The 16,712-nt window shown below is 32.5% G+C and overlaps 3 protein-coding genes across 3 annotated transcripts in view; 1 reads left to right on the top strand and 2 right to left on the bottom strand.

Annotated features, from left to right (window-relative positions):
* Nucleotides 1-16,712, bottom strand: part of LOC105339282 (limbin) — a 502,381-nt gene that overhangs the window by 270,957 nt on the left and 214,712 nt on the right. The window lies entirely within an intron of this gene.
* LOC105322079 (uncharacterized) lies at nt 6,687-10,292 on the bottom strand. The gene is made up of 3 exons (XM_011420603.4): nt 10,233-10,292; nt 10,035-10,094; nt 6,687-9,002 (listed from the first exon to the last, which is right to left on the bottom strand). The coding sequence occupies exons 2-3, from the start codon at nt 10,084-10,086 to the stop codon at nt 7,249-7,251; spliced, it is 1,806 nt and encodes a 601-aa protein (XP_011418905.3). The 5' UTR covers nt 10,087-10,094; nt 10,233-10,292; the 3' UTR covers nt 6,687-7,248.
* Nucleotides 13,770-15,926, top strand: LOC105322082 (uncharacterized). Its single transcript, XM_011420610.4, has 5 exons — nt 13,770-13,825; nt 14,053-14,279; nt 14,369-14,446; nt 14,729-14,965; nt 15,654-15,926. The coding sequence occupies exons 2-5, from the start codon at nt 14,057-14,059 to the stop codon at nt 15,896-15,898; spliced, it is 783 nt and encodes a 260-aa protein (XP_011418912.3). The 5' UTR covers nt 13,770-13,825; nt 14,053-14,056; the 3' UTR covers nt 15,899-15,926.

Genomic DNA, 16,712 nt, shown 5'->3' with positions numbered 1-16,712 from the left:
AAAAAATTAAATCATTTTTATTTCTTGTTCTTTTCAATACATTGTGAAATTACTTTCAGAAAAAAATTCCGAAATACTAATTACAACATTCTTTTTTGTGTAATCATTTGATTTTTTTCTGAGGTACATGTATATATATATACAGAACATACTTATTTACGAATGATACGACATAGGAAAAAAATAATCGGTTGTTCGTAGAAAACTTTTATCTTACGAATGTGACTAATTTAATTTTAAATATTTTTCAACATTATCAATGTTAATAATATCAGGTGTATCTACTGTTTGTGTTTTTACACCGTAATCTCTGAAACCAATAAAAATACTAATGTTAGCAGAAAAATCAAATCCCGCCGAATACTGAAAACCCGATTTCAGTTTGCAATCATACGGATTTTATTTTTGGTATTGACTATTGAGTTACGGTAACTTTTTTTCTGGATGATTTTATTATTTATTATTTTATGTAAAAGCACCATTTCAACTATTACTCAATTATATAACAATTGATGACCTGGGGCTATATATGTTCAGAGCTGTGTGCGCTGAAGCGACACAAGATTCTCGGTCGCACGTGGCGGCGATTGTATTTACACAGACTGACCGAAGAAACAAACGGGTGGGAAAGTGAAAGAAAATGTTACACATGAAAAGAAGCCACCAAAAATGATTTTCGATAGATCTTGACAATTAAAAAAATCCAGCGCGAGCTCCTGTCAGCGGGCCGGGGGGGGGGGGGGGGCGGCAGCAATGAGTTCACTCCTACAAAGAAACGAACGAGCATGTAGAAAAACTACAGAAGTGATTAATATGTGACCGATAGAAAAAAAATCATCGAATGCCTCAATTCAGGACATTTTTTTTATCGTGCTAGCACCTACCGCAAACATGTTACATGGAACTTTGATTATAATTTGATTTTTAAACTACCTTGTACGCTATCTATAAATCAATGCTTAATCAACTGTACAAGTTTAATGAATTTATCATTTCATCTTGAACGAACATACTAGTTGAAAACAAAATAAAATATAGTTGTGTCCGTGCAAAATATGAAACATGAACGCGTGATAAGGTACATGTAGAAGAACACGAACCGACCGCGGATGCGGATTACTTGTCCACTCGCGCCGGTTCTCCTCAGCCATGTGCGAGGGATGATCACCATTTAAAGCTTTACTTTTTGTGTGTGTATGTGGGGGGGGGGGGGGGGGGTTAAAACATTATTTGTACAGTTTTTAAAATATTTTACATAAACAAATTTAACTAACCATTAATTTATGTCTTACGATGTGTACGATTTGGAGTAATATCGCTCATTAATATTCATTTACATTCAAATGTTCAATTGAATAAATTCAAGATGGAGTTCCCGTTTTTACGAATATATTAACTATAACACGTTCATATGCATGTAAGTGTGCGTCGCGGTGTGAGAATCTTGTCTATTAAATAACCGCTTAATTACCGCTAGGTAGTGCAGCCGTGGCTGATCTCCTCGGCCGTGGGTGAAGTATATATTACGTAAAGGTACATGTACAACGCACAGACAGGCACAGCTCAGAACCCAGGAAGATTTGAAAAGTTTGCAGTATAATGACCATACTCTATCAAATAGAAGTTATTTATTTTAAACTTAAAACCCACAATTGATATGTGTCTATTATTGCTTTAGATTGAGAATGACATTGCCTTTATTAATTAACTGAACGATTTCTTAATTGACACCCAATCGTTTAATCCATAAAAAATTATGTGTAATCAAAACGAAACCAATTCTTGAGTTCGCGGCTAAATAAACTCATACATGTATATGAGAGACACAGCTCTCGTGTATTAGATAACCGCTGACCGCTAGGTAGTCCAGCCGCGAGCATGGTGACCGATTTTCTCGGCCGCAGGCGAGGGAGAACTTACGTAATGGTACACACACACACAGCTCTGATTCAAGGTAGATTTTAAATGCCGGGAGTTAATAAATAAAATGTAATGCATAGAGTTTTTTAATTCCATATTTTGTGGTTTACTAGAAAAGAAAAAGAATGTTTTGTTTTCCAATTGCCGTTTTTAATGATTGTGCACTATAAGAACTTAACAACAATGACTGAAACTCCTAAAAAAAAGCATGTACTCCAACAAAAAAAAAATATTCTTATAAATTATTGCCTCCTGAATAAACCAGCATACTTTCTGCGGCAACTTTATGCCAGTTGTACGCACATCGTTTTCTTGTCAAATGAAAACAGGTACATGTCAACATATAAAGCTTTTTACACTCATACTAAACAAATCACTTACAAAATAATATTGTTACGACCTTTATGAGATCCCAACAAACAACTTTTCCAGCGACAGCCATATCAAAATCCTAACCGTTTTTGAGTTATTAAGCAAAAACTTTTAGGGGCTATTGGCCCTTCATTTAAAGGGCCAGCCCTTTTTTATTGATGTCAAATGAAAGCCCTTGATATTCTGCACAACTTTTATTCTACATGTTTTAACAAATTATTTTTCGTTTAAAAGATATAAAGGAAAATATGTCTAAATTTTTGCACTTTTTTGAATCCTGATTTTTGACCCCCTACCTTTCTCTAAATAAGGAACGTAATCGAAAAACAAAAACCGATGTGCACCACTACAATGTCTCTGCTATTCAAATTCGTTGGATTCCTATTCCCTGCTATCATAGTCTCGGAGCCTTTGTCTGGAAATAAAAGGCCCTAAAAAATTTTAAAAGGGGAATAACTCTTTAACGAAAAGGGAATTCTAAATTTTATGAATTGCTTAAGATAGTGTTTTGTAAAGTACATTAGCCCTGAAAATTTGAGCAAAAACCGTTTAGAAATGAGCAAGATATGAAGCTCCAAAGTTTGCGTCTAGGAAACAAAAAAAAAAAAGAAAAATAAGAAAAATCTTAACCCGCACAATAATAGAAAGGTCTTCCGTTTCCAACGGAAGACCTTAATAAGTACATACAATGTGCTTAGGACTTCTCTTAAAACGCACGGTTTCTTTTCAACATTTTCATCACGACATTATTTCCGTTTTCACATTTAAAAAAATCTATTTCTATACATATTGGTCAATGTGAACACCTATTCGAAATTTCCATGATTATGAATTGATATCACGTGCATTTATCCAATCATTTCTAGTCGAGGCTGGTTAAAACTAGTTCCTGTCTTCAAATACCACTTTATTTTTAGTTAAACCTTATTTTGAAATCCGCCATTAGTGATTTGACAGGAATTTGAACTTAACATTACGATTATGAATAAGCCAGTCATATTCAAAGGAATTCTTAGGAATTTACTGAAATGGTGTTTAAGGACGTTGGATCCTGCGATCAAAAGTCTCTAAGTTTTTTTCTAAAGTAGTATTTTTTTAACATCTATACACATATCTCAACCAAAATTCAAAACAAAATTTTGCGGTCTATATGCTCCTTTCGGTGATACGGTGTATTTAATATGACCTTTTTGCACTGAAAGTGCAAATTGCACATAGATCGCTTTTCACTCTATATTTTTTTTTATTCAAATGAACCATGATATCAAAAACAAATTTACATTATTTAGAATTAATAAAATTAAAATTATCATTATGAAAAAGTTTGCAATTTCTTCACCTTATTGATATTTTGACCTTTTTGCACTGAAAAAAATACTATTTTTTATTCATAAACGATTCAACGTACATGCAATTAAATAATTTAAAAGTCTCAAACTTTTTCTCAAGCTATGACAGACTTGTCAAAAGAAACTTAAATATTCAGAAAATAAAACCAAAAGTATGGGTCTATAATGTAAATTTTGAGATATGGCATGAAATAAGCTAATTTTAGGGGAAAACTGGAGTTGATTTGTTCCGGCTTTACTTTTATGAAATATCACTTAAACATGCCAATATATGTCGATAGAAATATTGAAATATTATTGAAATATGTTTTTTGAAACAACACGAAGATATCCCAATGCATAAACTATCTGAAAATTTGATCTGCATGGAAAATAAGAAAGCGTAAATTACGGTACTCTAAAACAACCGAGTTATGAAAAATGTTCATTTTCTTCTTAAAAACCTTCCGCCACAAAATATAGTCCCTTACTACACTCTCTAAATATGGAATTTTTACTTCACTATTTTATTCAATATATTTTATTTGGCATTTTAAAAAAGGAATTTACAAGTAGAATTCATTTATGACACAAAATTTCCAGACTAGATGTGACTAAAAATGGCTACCCAAAATCAGAGGATCGAACCTCTTTAAGGGGAAGCATGATTTGATGTTGTTGATCACATGACAGCTATCATGAATGAAATAAATGTCAATAAGATAATAATCATTGTGAAAGTAAAGATGATTGAATCATTTATAATCTTCAGATATTTTAAAGAAACATCTTCATTTTGATTTGTTCCCCCATAACCCAAATCATTTTTCCTGAGGTGGGGGCGATTCCTATTGTAGTATCTTCGTTGTAATCCAAGACAGTGGCTATAATGCATATTTTTTTATTCTAATAAAGCAACGTTGATTTAGCAATATTTTCATAATAGTATTATGTCACTGTGTATAAAGGCCAATGTTATTATTAAATTGTAAAAATTATTAATATTCCTAAAATATTTCATAAAATTTTTAAATAAATTCCATTAATTTAATTATATCAGAATCCAAAATAAATTATTTTCAGCAAAAATATAATCATAATGCCAGACAAAAGAAAATAATTCATTTAAAAATATTTGTCTTTGAATAGCAGATAAATGACTGCGAAAATAATATTTTTTAGAGTACACCTTAATGTTGTTGCATTAAATATAGCAAAAAAAAAAAATACTGCAAAATAATTGCAAAATAATTTTTTAATGCACTGTCCTGATCGCCATTTAAACAATTTTTAAATTTAAAAATTCTGTTAATTATGTTAAAAAAGCAAACTATTACAACACGTTTATTGACACAAATATGTAATCTTAATATATTCTGTTTTTCAAATGTTTTACGAGTACAGAAACAGTGTCGGAGATGTCGTGCTGTAAAGATGATCATTGTATTTATGTATCGAAAGAAAATAATGAGATATAAAAAAAGAACTGAACCAAAACAAACATACACTGGTATAAATGATTTACGAATAGATAGCAAAGCGAAACTAATGAAAATCAAAGTACTGACGGGAGTTGATTTTATCGATTATCATTTATTTTTAAATCAACTTATCTTGCGTGGCAATTAGTTTCCAGTCTGTATTTAAATTACGCACTTTTTTATAATATGAAATTTTATTAGACTTTTCTGACAAGAATTTAGAGAAACCTCATATGAATCATGTTGTGTAATATTTAAAGATAGATTTCTATCTTTAGTAATCAAAACAATTCTAAAAAGTGTATGGATCTAAGAACTATCGATATCGAAATCTAGTCTCGTTCAACCAGACGCTCAGCCGTCTCCGTTAATCTCCGACAAGCAACAGAGCCTCTCTGTTTGTCGGAGATTTACGGAGACAGCCGAGCGTTTAGTTGAACGAGACTATATTAAACTCTGGCGTAGGAATACATGAGACTACAAAAATAGCTAAATTGTTCGTATTAAATAAAATCTTACTATTTTCAAAGTGTTTAATAGATAAGTTTCCTTGAAAAAAAAATGCTTCAGCATACATTACATCGACTTTATTTTCAAGAACTAAGACTTGTCAGCGGTGATAATTTGTGCTTAGGTCCAAACACTGTTTCACTTTTAGTTTGCCGGAGTAACTGCATAGGAGAGTTGATTAAAATCAACTCCCAAAAATGTGTTTGAACTGATTTTAATTTTTAAACAAATTTACCTTAATTTTTCTTTTGAAAGGAAGGTAGGTAAAACCATAGATTTTGATATATTGTGAATAAGTAAATGGCCTGATTAGGTAAATGCATTTCAACATTTAACATCTCTACATTGTCTCATATTTTATTTTCAAAATAAACTGACATTTACTAATAAACTATACAAATCGTTATTATTTCGTTCAAAGTTTAAAACTTTTACATCTTAGCTCTTTTGTTTAATCGTTAGCTATAGATCAGCAAGTCACGTTAAAAAACATTTGCCTTAATTTTTACATTTTCATTTATTTATAAGGAATTTCCGTCAACAAGTGTATTATACTAAAAAATTTCAAACCTGTATTACATTTAAAATACGATTTTTTTCATTTATTTTTCTACCTTTTCACAAACATGAATTGTTTTTCCCTGTCAATTTTCTCCGTGTTCAGATTCCAAATTCCATAATCATATAACGATGCCGTGTCTTCTATTGTATTAATGATTTAGATCATATTCTCAACCAAAACAAAAAAGAAAACAAAATCTCCATACGCTGCATGGTCAATGTTTTTTAAATTTATGTAAGTTTTCATTTCTATTTGACTTTTTGTAGACCAAAAATACATGATTAAAGCGCAAATCCAATTTACGTTTCCTCATCAAGCAACCACAAACTTTAATTGATGTTTGTGCTTTTCTTTTAAAATTTTCTGTAAACCACTGATTCTTAAATGAGGAATTTGAGCTAATATACGTCCTATGGTTCCATTCAAACAAAAACTATCTGTTAATGTAAAGTTAATCTGTCGACTTATACATTAAAATAAAAAGAAATTGTCGTGATGAAAATGACAAGTCAATTATTCTAAATGATAAATAATTTATTCAACACATGAGTACAATGATTTATAACAACGCAGCACGAGCTAACACATTAAACGTGTTGTGAACTTCATTTCCACTGAAGCGATAAATATTGGCCGGGCGTTTCTATTCTCCTCCCGTTGGAGGTCACAATTTATTTGTTAGTACAGCTATACATAAACAGCTTTTTGAAAAGGGAAGATCACTCTAACATAGAGAATTTACAATGGAAGATTATTCTGGAGTATTAATGCCAAAAAGTTGTTAGCATTATTAATTTATTACGATTTTTACTTGTTTGAGGTAATCTGAATATTGTTATCGTAGTTATATGATATTTTTTTTATATTTTCAATGATAAATTCAATAGTTTATAAATAAAAAAAAACATGACTGTATTTCATTCTCTCGACTACCTTTAATACTCCTCTAACTTCAGGATTTCCTTTTTCCTTCTTAAAGTCTTTACATGTAAGTGGACACTCGTAAATCAGGTACATAACTTTAGAAAATTACCAAGTGAACATTGTTTGTTAACAGTTTGTGGTTGTCCTTCACTTACACCTTCTTGCCCGGGTTTCTGTTCCTTGTCCTTCTTCTGGGCGTTTTGGATGTTCTTGTTGTTTTTGTTCTTGGTGCCTTTCTACGACTATTTTTCGCCTTTTGCCTTGCAAGTCGCTTTTGCTGTTCTTTGAGTTTCTTGGCCTTTTTAGCGGCCTCTCTCGCCTTTTTCTTAGCTTCCCTTTCCTTCTTTTTCTGCAGTCGCCTCAGTCGTTTCTTCTCGGCACGGGTTAAAGGCTTCGGGGTGGTGTTAGGCCTGACTGGTACTGGAACAGGCTCTGACACAGGTTCCAAAACTGTCGCTGCTCCGGCACCTGCGACACTCTTAGCCATGTTATTTGAACTTAAACCCGAGCTTGACAGACTTACAACAGTTTTCGGCGCCCCCTTTGACATAGCGGGAACTGGGACCGGTTCTACAGGTGGTTCCACTTCAGGTACAGCTCCAGGGTATTCCGGCACAGGTACTGGTGGCTCCGGATATGGATTCTGGTTATTAGGTGGTTCCGGATAAGAAGCCTCGTGAGCAGGCCCGGAAGGTACATTCTGGAAATTATGTGCGGGTTGAGAAGCAGAGTTGCTGAATGGGTTGAATGGTTCATTGGGTTTATTGTTTCCTGTTTTGGAAGGCGTGACCTGTAATTTGACCTGGAATGCTGATGCAGGTGGTTCAGAATGAAGAACTTGAGATGGATTAGTATGTGGCTCAGAGACAGACAGTTCGATGTTTGGATATTGATTGTTTGGTGGTTCCGGATATTGGTTATTTGGTGGTTCCGGATATTGGTTGTTTGGTGGTTCTGGATATTGGTTGTTGGGTGGTTCCGGATATTGGTTGTTAGGTGGTTCCGGATATTGGTTGTTTGGTGGTTCCGGATATTGGTTGTTTGGTGGTTCTGGATATTGGTTGTTGGGTGGCTCCGGATATTGGTTGTTTGGTGGTTCCGGATATTGATTATTTGGTGGTTCCGGATATTGGTTGTTTGGTGGTTCTGGATATTGGTTGTTGGGTGGTTCCGGATATTGGTTGTTAGGTGGTTCCGGATATTGGTTGTTTGGTGGTTCTGGATATTGGTTGTTTGGTGGTTCCGGATATTGGTTGTTTGGTGGTTCCGGATATTGGTTGTTTGGCGGTTCCGGATATTGGTTGTTTGGCGGTTCCGGATATTGGTTGTTTGGGGGTTCCGGATATTGGTTGTTTGGGGGTTCCGGATATTGATTGTTTGGTGGTTCCGGATATTGGTTATTTGGTGGTTCTGGATATTGGTTGTTGGGTGGTTCCGGATATTGGTTGTTAGGTGGTTCCGGATATTGGTTGTTTGGAGGTTCCGGATATTGGTTGTTTGGTGGTTCCGGATATTGATTGTTGGGTGGTTCCGGATATTGGCTATTTGGTGGTTCCGGATATTGGTTGTTTGGTGGTTCCGGATATTGATTGTTTGGTGGCTCAGGCTGATACTGCTGCTTCACCTCAGGTTGATAAAGGATGTTAGCAGCTCCAACGACCTCGGGCTCGTAGATTTGATTTGGGTGCTGACTTTGATTGACTGGGTCATAAGCAGCGTTTTTATCTTTTGTCTTTGTTGCCTCTTTGATATAAGGTTCGAAATGTGCCTGTGTGAGCTGAGAAATGGTTTTTCCGGACATATCAAACGGCATCTTGTTCTTGGGCTGTTTGACGTAGAAGTTAGTCAGAACATTCCGTCTCTGATTGTGGGTAGAAGGGGGAGTAGTAAGACATAGTGTGGTCACTGAAAACAAAGGAAGAATTGGAAAATTATATAGATGAATGTTCCACTGACAAAAACAACTGAAAATTGGGAAAATTATATAGATGTTCCACAAACATGTGAATGCTTAAGCGAGGCAACATTGTCTACATTAAAAATGTGGGCTAACAGAACAGTATATTTTGAATAATCAAAGGAATTGCTGCACGATTTAGTGGATTTCTTTTATTGAATTAAAACATTTGAAAATTGGAAAAAGCTGATTGAATAACATACGTTCCATCGATAAATGCATAAATTATGAAAACTTATAAAAATTATTAATTAATTTGTTCAGTAATTTAGAAATATGTATTGTAAATTGAAACATGTTTAAACAAACAAATAATGAAATGAAAACCCGTTTAATTGTTTCTTGTAATATTTGTTTATTATGAAAGTTAGTGCTCAGACAATATACAGTTTCGTAGACTGACATCTGAATTAATAAATCGTGTTGTCATTTCACTGCTGGGAATAATGTCATTTAAATGCAGATTACGTTTATGATAATGAAGTTCCTTTTTACACTGCTTCGTGACTTTGACAGACGCAAAACTAATCTAGGCGACGGAGCACTTGAGACAAATGTCAAATTTTGAGGGAGGGAGAGAGGGGTTGAAATCTATCATCGATGACAAGGAAAAATGGTTTTGATAAATATATAACTGTGTTAATACCAATTGCCGTCAACACGTTTTACAGATATTATGATTATGATACCAGTAATATAGATGTTTAAAAAATAAATGAATTAAAGTTGTCAAATACCTGTTTTATGATATATTTTACTTATGCGGGATATCTATTTTGAGGAAATATTCAAATAGCTTAAAAGCTATACTAGCAGTTTAAGTTTGATAAAGCCATTTAAAGAAAGGCGGCATTCATTACGAAAATAATATCAGCACCGTTGGAACACATTATTGATAGCAACAAATGTTTGATTGAAACACATTTTCCCTAATTATAAGATAAAATAGGTTTAGATAGAAATGGACATGTAATTCTTACCGAAAAAGCTAACGAGAAAACTTCCAGCCAGTATTATCCTCGTGCCTCCCATCTTTACAACTGTAAAACAATAAAAAACAAAGGTAAAGATTCCAACTCAAGGAAATGTTAAAAAATCCTAGCAAAGAAAATAAACATAGAATGTAAGCTTTTCCATATAATGAAATATGAATCACATAATCTTAGACTTTCGCTCACCTATAGATTGGGCACGAATTACGGAGTGAGTGCGCGCTCGTCCATTATATACTCTGACTGTGAACTCTGACGTAACTTATTAATATCCAGGTGCTCACGTTTTAAAGTGTGTCTAATTTTTTCTCCTGTTTACTAATGAGCCTTTTTTTGTTTATTTACATGTACATGTACACATTATAAGCAGTGATGAATGACCTCTCATTTTGCATATACATGAAAATGAGTTTAAGTAACGGACAATATAAAATTAAATTGAAAAATTATGTTCTTCAAAATCCTGACTAGAAAACACATCTCTTATTTCTACATAATGTTTGTTTTAATGAAGCTTTTTAACGGCTAAAGCAAAATACGATCATGGTATTCAGAAAATTGGGATTCATCAACTTCTCATGGAAATTCAACAAAGAATTGAAATTATTAGAAATGTCGACCTAATTTTGCAACTATTTCGGAATCTGTTTAAATTACAACGGCAAAAGAGGCTAGTGGATCAGGTTTGGACAGCATTATTTGATTTAAATCGTTGAATCCAGTTTAAATTTAACGTAGTGACCCAAAACAAAGCCGTTGATATGTATCCTTGGATCTAGGTTGCCACAATTCACCTGAAATTGAACAGTTACATTTATCTTTTGAAAAATGTCATTTTGGTTAGACAAATGTGAAATATTGGCGTAAACTAATGTAACAGAAAATTGTATTTTAAAACTTCTTGCTTTAACACAATATAAATGGGGAAACAGCCTTTATGAACAAATCAAATTGCCTGAACATATTTTTTTTTTCGAAAACGTTTAGACAGTGGATAATAAGAGAATCCTAATTGCATTGTCATTTACTCTAATATGTTTCGACTATTCTTAAAAGCTGGAGGATGTATGCGATTGGGTAATTTTTTATCGTTCCACTGCTGCAAAGGAATATTAGGAATTAAACCTGCAGATAACATATTTATGAATATGGTTCTCTGACTTGTAAATAAATTTGTACGGTGTTAGTGCGGTGCGAGGTACTCAATTCGCGATGAATATAAGATACGACGGGCGCATAGCTGTACACATAAAATTATTTAACTGTTGTTGGCAAATGCGCAATTTCGTCTTGTATTTAAATCCAAAAATGTTAGCAAAAACTTAGTAAAGGGTAATAAAGAGTAAAGAAGATTTTGCAAAGTAAACATTTTTCCAGCTTTAATTATCACTCTTAAAAGAAAGTTGAAACTAAAACTTGCTGTGTTTTAATCTGCACAACTGTATAAAATTAGCTATGTTTGGTTTGTCGATGTAGTTGGTTTCTTTATGATTACTTTTTTGCACATACTTGCAGTTTCTTTCTCTTAAATTGCCTTTGTTTGTGGTTCAGATCAACCCCATTCATTTATTTGAACACAGCCTGATATATAAAAAGGTTAGATAAGTTTGAGCTTCTTCGACTTCACACTAAAATAGCTGAAATATATGCAAAGCTATATAAGATTCCTTATGTAGGCAATAAGAATAACACTGTCGTATTGGACTAAAATGGACAGCGAGGAATAACCTTGGTACACATACATATTCCCTCAAGTTCAAGTTCTTAGCATAAATAATTATACTATTGCGTAACATGCATATTTGTCTACAATGTGAATACGTCACACAAGTCGTCGCTGGAAGGCTATACAAGTCAAAAGCTTACGTCAATTTATTAAGATTTCTTTAAAACATTGCCATTGAACAAACAACTGATAATAAACAGCTATCATTTGGGAGGACCTAATTAGATAAGGGCAATTCATGAATAGTAATTAACATTTTCCACGCAGTTTCTTAATTAAGTTACCTGGCTCCCACTTATTTGTCAAATAAGTTCTAAATGTGACGACAAAAGTAAAAAAAAAATCCCTTCAAAACACAGAACGGTATATATACAATCATGTTCAATTTTTTGGATTTAACATTTGCCAGAATAAAATAAAAATAAACCAGTGAACGCATAATAAGTTATCACAATTGATGTTTTTTTCTTTCTTTGAGAATATAGTGGCTTAAAAAACATTAAATTATATCTTTTTAAGTTTAAAGTTTTTAATAAGATTTATTGAAACTATTCTGGATTTAATCTGACAGCTGTTTTTTGTATTTTGTACAAAAGAAATCCTGAGTTATAATATCTCATTATAAATGTGATAGATGAGAAAGTGGTTATTAGCAACTATGATAGCAAGGTTTTGTATGAAAATTGACACTTGCAATAAAATTTTCATATCAAAATAAGTCAGGTGGGCGTGGTGGTTTTGTGTGCGTTTTTACTTGTTTTTATAAGTAGCTAGTGACCATTTGCTTGAATTTATGACAAGCAGCAACTATTTGTCAAATCTCTGCTGATGAGCAAACGGGAACCCAATATCTTGTTGATAATTAGGCGTATTCCCCAGTTCGGAGACAAAATTAATGTTTGTTTTTTTTTAAAAAAATCGAATAAGCTTATTTATGATTATAATCTGTTAAGCAATGATAATTTTTTCGACTTGATTTTAATCCCTAACAAATTTGTATTTAAAGATAAGAATAACCATAAATATATTTTCTCAACTGATGGAGGTTTTCGATTATAATTATCCCGATATTCAATACAAGAACTTTTCATGTATTAAATTCATTTTAAAGCTTAAAAGAAGATTTTTTGTAAAACATGTTTGATAAAGTTTCGTATTAAAAAAAAAACTAGTTTTATTTTAAAAAGTGAAGTGTTTACGTATAATTTGAGCATGAGATACCATTACTTTTCTTCAAAAGAATGTGTTTTTTACTATTAGATAATAAAAATACAATGATTAAAAAAATACAAATATCTGAATCATCAAAGAAAACTCGCTTATTTACTGGTTTTCATCAATGAAAACAATTAATTTTGCTGTAATTCAGAACCAGCTTCGTCATGTAAAGTTGGAAATTATCAATCAGTTAATGTTTTTAAATAAGTGCGTATACTTGATATTCATCTTAGAGAAATCGAATCATCAATGACGACGAGAAAAACTTGAAATCAAAACGTGTTATTTTAATAAATGTATAGAGACATATATCGTGCATATTAAAAATATTTTGTTCTTTTTTTATATTTCTATTTTAATGTATTTGATCTCATGTTTTAGAAGGACAAGGATAACTTCTTTAATTATAGTCTAATTTAAAACAGAGATAAAATGGCATTTTTTTTGGGGGGGGGGTCTATATTAACATATTGATTATACACCTAGTAATTAGCGACTGTCTTGACTGATAAAAAACTATTATTTTATAAATTTATGATGAAATTTATTGTAATTGTATTTTATCTACTTTATATCTAATTAATATAATTAGAGTGTTTGTGTCAATGCTGAGAATGCACAATGTTAAGCGAAGTTAATCACGAGAATACCCACAACTTGTATGACCTATCAATAATGTTTAGTTTCACGTTTCAATTTGATTATGATGTGTCGTGTGTATTGCAGTATAATGTTTACATTAACGTTTTCAAATCATATAAATAATTGATGTGGGTTGCGATTTTCCCTATTGTAATAAAGCCGATAAACAGCCCTCCTGCTGATACGTTCTAAGGTATGATAACCGTTACAGTTTTTTTTTTTTTTTGCTTTTTGTTGATCAAATGCACGAATATCTAAATTTCACAGTTCCATTCACTGAAAATGCTTTTTTGCATTATGGCAATAATTTAGAAGTATTTTCCTACTGCATCATATTGCATTAGAAGTACTGATGTTCGGTCCTTAATATGTTTAGAAAATGCCTTTTTATCATTGGGACTTGCTTTAAATCTTATCAAGTACGATGGATGTCCTAATGCTGTTATTGCTCGTTGCTGCTACACTAGCTGAGACGAATACCGGAAGTTGTAAGGACATGTTACAGGGTTATATGACAGGGCAATTGTCGTCTGCTCTAGGAGCGTACCAGGTAGAAGCTTTGAGGCGGGAATTCAAAAGTTTTAGTGACGTCATCGAGAAATCCATAAATGAGTTTAAAGAAAACATAAAGTCTGAAGTAAAGACAAGTACGTAAGAAATAACTTTTCATTATAAAGTTTTCAAGACTCTGATCATGACCTAAAAAAGCCCTTAAGATTTATTGGTATTTTGACAGACTCCGGTAACAGTAGTGTAGTTTACACCAGATGGGGAAAGAAAACTTGTCCTCTCAACGCCGAATTGGTTTTTTCAGGCAAGTTTAATTATTGTCGATTGCATATAATTTTATGTGTGGTAGATTTAAGGAACAGAAATTGATCTTTATAGTAATTACAAGGACCTATTGACTGAGAAGAATAGAAAAAAAATAGCAAAAAGATAGTTCAATAATAATCAGTAGAGTTATGATTAAAAATAAATTAGAACTGACAAGGTTGGTATAGACAAAGGAACTATTATTAAAATAGCATTAATCAAATAGGTAATATAATTTTTACAACCGTCGTTTTAATTTTTTTTTTAATTGTTTGTGTAGGGCTTACTGGAGGATCTCATTTTAATCACAAAGGAGCAGCAGTGGAACCTCTCTGTTTACCGAGAGATCCAGAATGGGGGATGTACACTGATGGGTATGATGGAGACAAAAATTACGTTTATGGCGCAGAATACGAAACACAAACTTTTAAAGGCAACATTAAAACAGTCCATAATCACGATGTTCCATGCGCCGTTTGTCTGGTTCGTCGAAAATCCGTTGTTCAGATGTTTCCAGGTTTGTATAACTTATCATAAAAGCCCAAGAAATATGCAAATAAGATGAAACGTTAAAGAAGCTTAGTAAATAAATTTACAATATTCAATGTCTAATTATGAAATACCATGCCACAGTACTTATTAAAATATAAAAGAAACAATTTAAAGTGTCACAATTACTGAAGTTAACAAATCCTTTTCTATCTCTTACTTAAAATAAAAAAAATATGTAAAATCTTGTCAATTTTTGCTAGGTGACATCGACGTTAACTAACTTTTGGCACATCGATTAGAAACTAAATTTGAAAACTCATATCTTTATCTTTAAATCCAAGTCGCTAAACGTTCCGTGCTCAATCCATATAAAAATGCCATATTACTTTGATACGTTAACTGAGTGTTGACTTTGGAAGATTCAAGCTGATATCAATATTGATAAGACATTCGTGACACAAGTCGTATTTCCTGAAAAGTTGTAACCTAATATTTTGTTTGTTTGGTTTTACTGATAATGTTTTGTAAGAAACCCAAGTTTTTTTTTAAAATCTAGAACAGGGTTATCAAAGAATTGCCAATAATTGAAAAATCTCTGTTGAAGGAAATGGCTGCATATTTAATAAATCATAGTCTCTTTACTGATTTGTATGTTATTTGTTTTTTTTTTCAACATGCAATAAACATAATATGAAGCTCTATTTCCATCTTAGCAAGGAAAACCTGTTTCAAAGGATGGACATTAGAGTACCACGGCTACCTTATGGCGGGTCACCATAATCATGCCGCTGGAACATCCTACACTTGTGTTGACAGTCATCCAGACACCTTGCACGGTGGTTCTTCAGATAAAGATGGTAGACTGTTTTATCTCGTTGAGGCTGCATGCGGATCCTTGAAGTGCCCTCCTTATGTTTCTGGAAAAGAACTAGTGTGCGCTGTTTGTTCAAAAGAATAATAAAACAATAATAAAATAATAAAATTAAATGCATGATTTTACGGGTTTAAATTAGTTTGACGGAATATGTTATCAAGTCTCAAAGAATAGACAGCAAAGAATTGAAGTTTTATATGGGCATTATGTCTGCTAAGAATGATTTTGTTTAGAAAACTAAATTTTTGCAATTTGACAAACGAAAAGTACGAAATCAAGTTGCACACATAACTGAAGGAATTACTCAAATTGAAAAATGCCAGTGTATGTTATATCTGAGCAAGAATGATGACGTTGTAACCATACAATTTTGTAAAGATTTGTTAAAATATTCGTGCTCGTACAAAACGAGTTTACTGTATTTTCTTAGAAATATTTTTTGTCATACTATACAATGTCCCAAGTTTCTGCTACCGCCACTTTTTGTATAATTTTTCGATAATCATAAATACCTATACGTTCAAACTACGTTCATCAACAAGAATAAAAATAGTCCGCAATTTCTTTTTGGAAACGCGCCCACTAGCGCTTCAGGTTTCAATACACAACAAAAAATAGAAAGTAAATGGGGATTTTACATTCCAAAAGGAATAAAAAAAACCCCCAGAAGATAACATAAAAAATTAGTGCGATAAGTTTGTCAACTTTACCCATTATAAATCTCCGAAAGAAAGTATAATATAGATGAAGTTTCAATGCAGACATTTTAAATTCGCCTTGCATCAATTTTAGTTGTACTATGTTGGCATGTGTGTTTACATTTGTTTGAATTTGTCAAAAGTGACAAAAAGAGGAACCTCGAATCGACAATGGTAACAAAATGTATTATATAAGAGAG

This window comes from Magallana gigas, chromosome 8 (genome assembly GCF_963853765.1).
Source record: "Magallana gigas chromosome 8, xbMagGiga1.1, whole genome shotgun sequence".
Classification (NCBI taxonomy): domain Eukaryota; kingdom Metazoa; phylum Mollusca; class Bivalvia; order Ostreida; family Ostreidae; genus Magallana; species Magallana gigas.
The sequence above is the reverse complement of the archived record's forward strand: the minus strand, read 5'-3'. Positions and strand labels throughout refer to the sequence as shown.

Excerpts from the sequence above, each read along its gene's own strand:
- LOC105322079 (XM_011420603.4), bottom strand. The coding sequence starts at position 10,086 with ATGGGAGGCACGAGGATAATACTGGCTGGAAGTTTTCTCGTTAGCTTT. Across the intron at positions 9,003-10,034 it reads TTTTCTCGTTAGCTTTTTCG|TGACCACACTATGTCTTACT; the intron begins GTAAGAATTACA and ends CTTTGTTTTCAG.
- LOC105322082 (XM_011420610.4), top strand. The coding sequence starts at position 14,057 with ATGGATGTCCTAATGCTGTTATTGCTCGTTGCTGCTACACTAGCTGAG. Across the intron at positions 14,280-14,368 it reads AAAGTCTGAAGTAAAGACAA|ACTCCGGTAACAGTAGTGTA; the intron begins GTACGTAAGAAA and ends GTATTTTGACAG. Across the intron at positions 14,966-15,653 it reads CGTTGTTCAGATGTTTCCAG|CAAGGAAAACCTGTTTCAAA; the intron begins GTTTGTATAACT and ends TTTCCATCTTAG.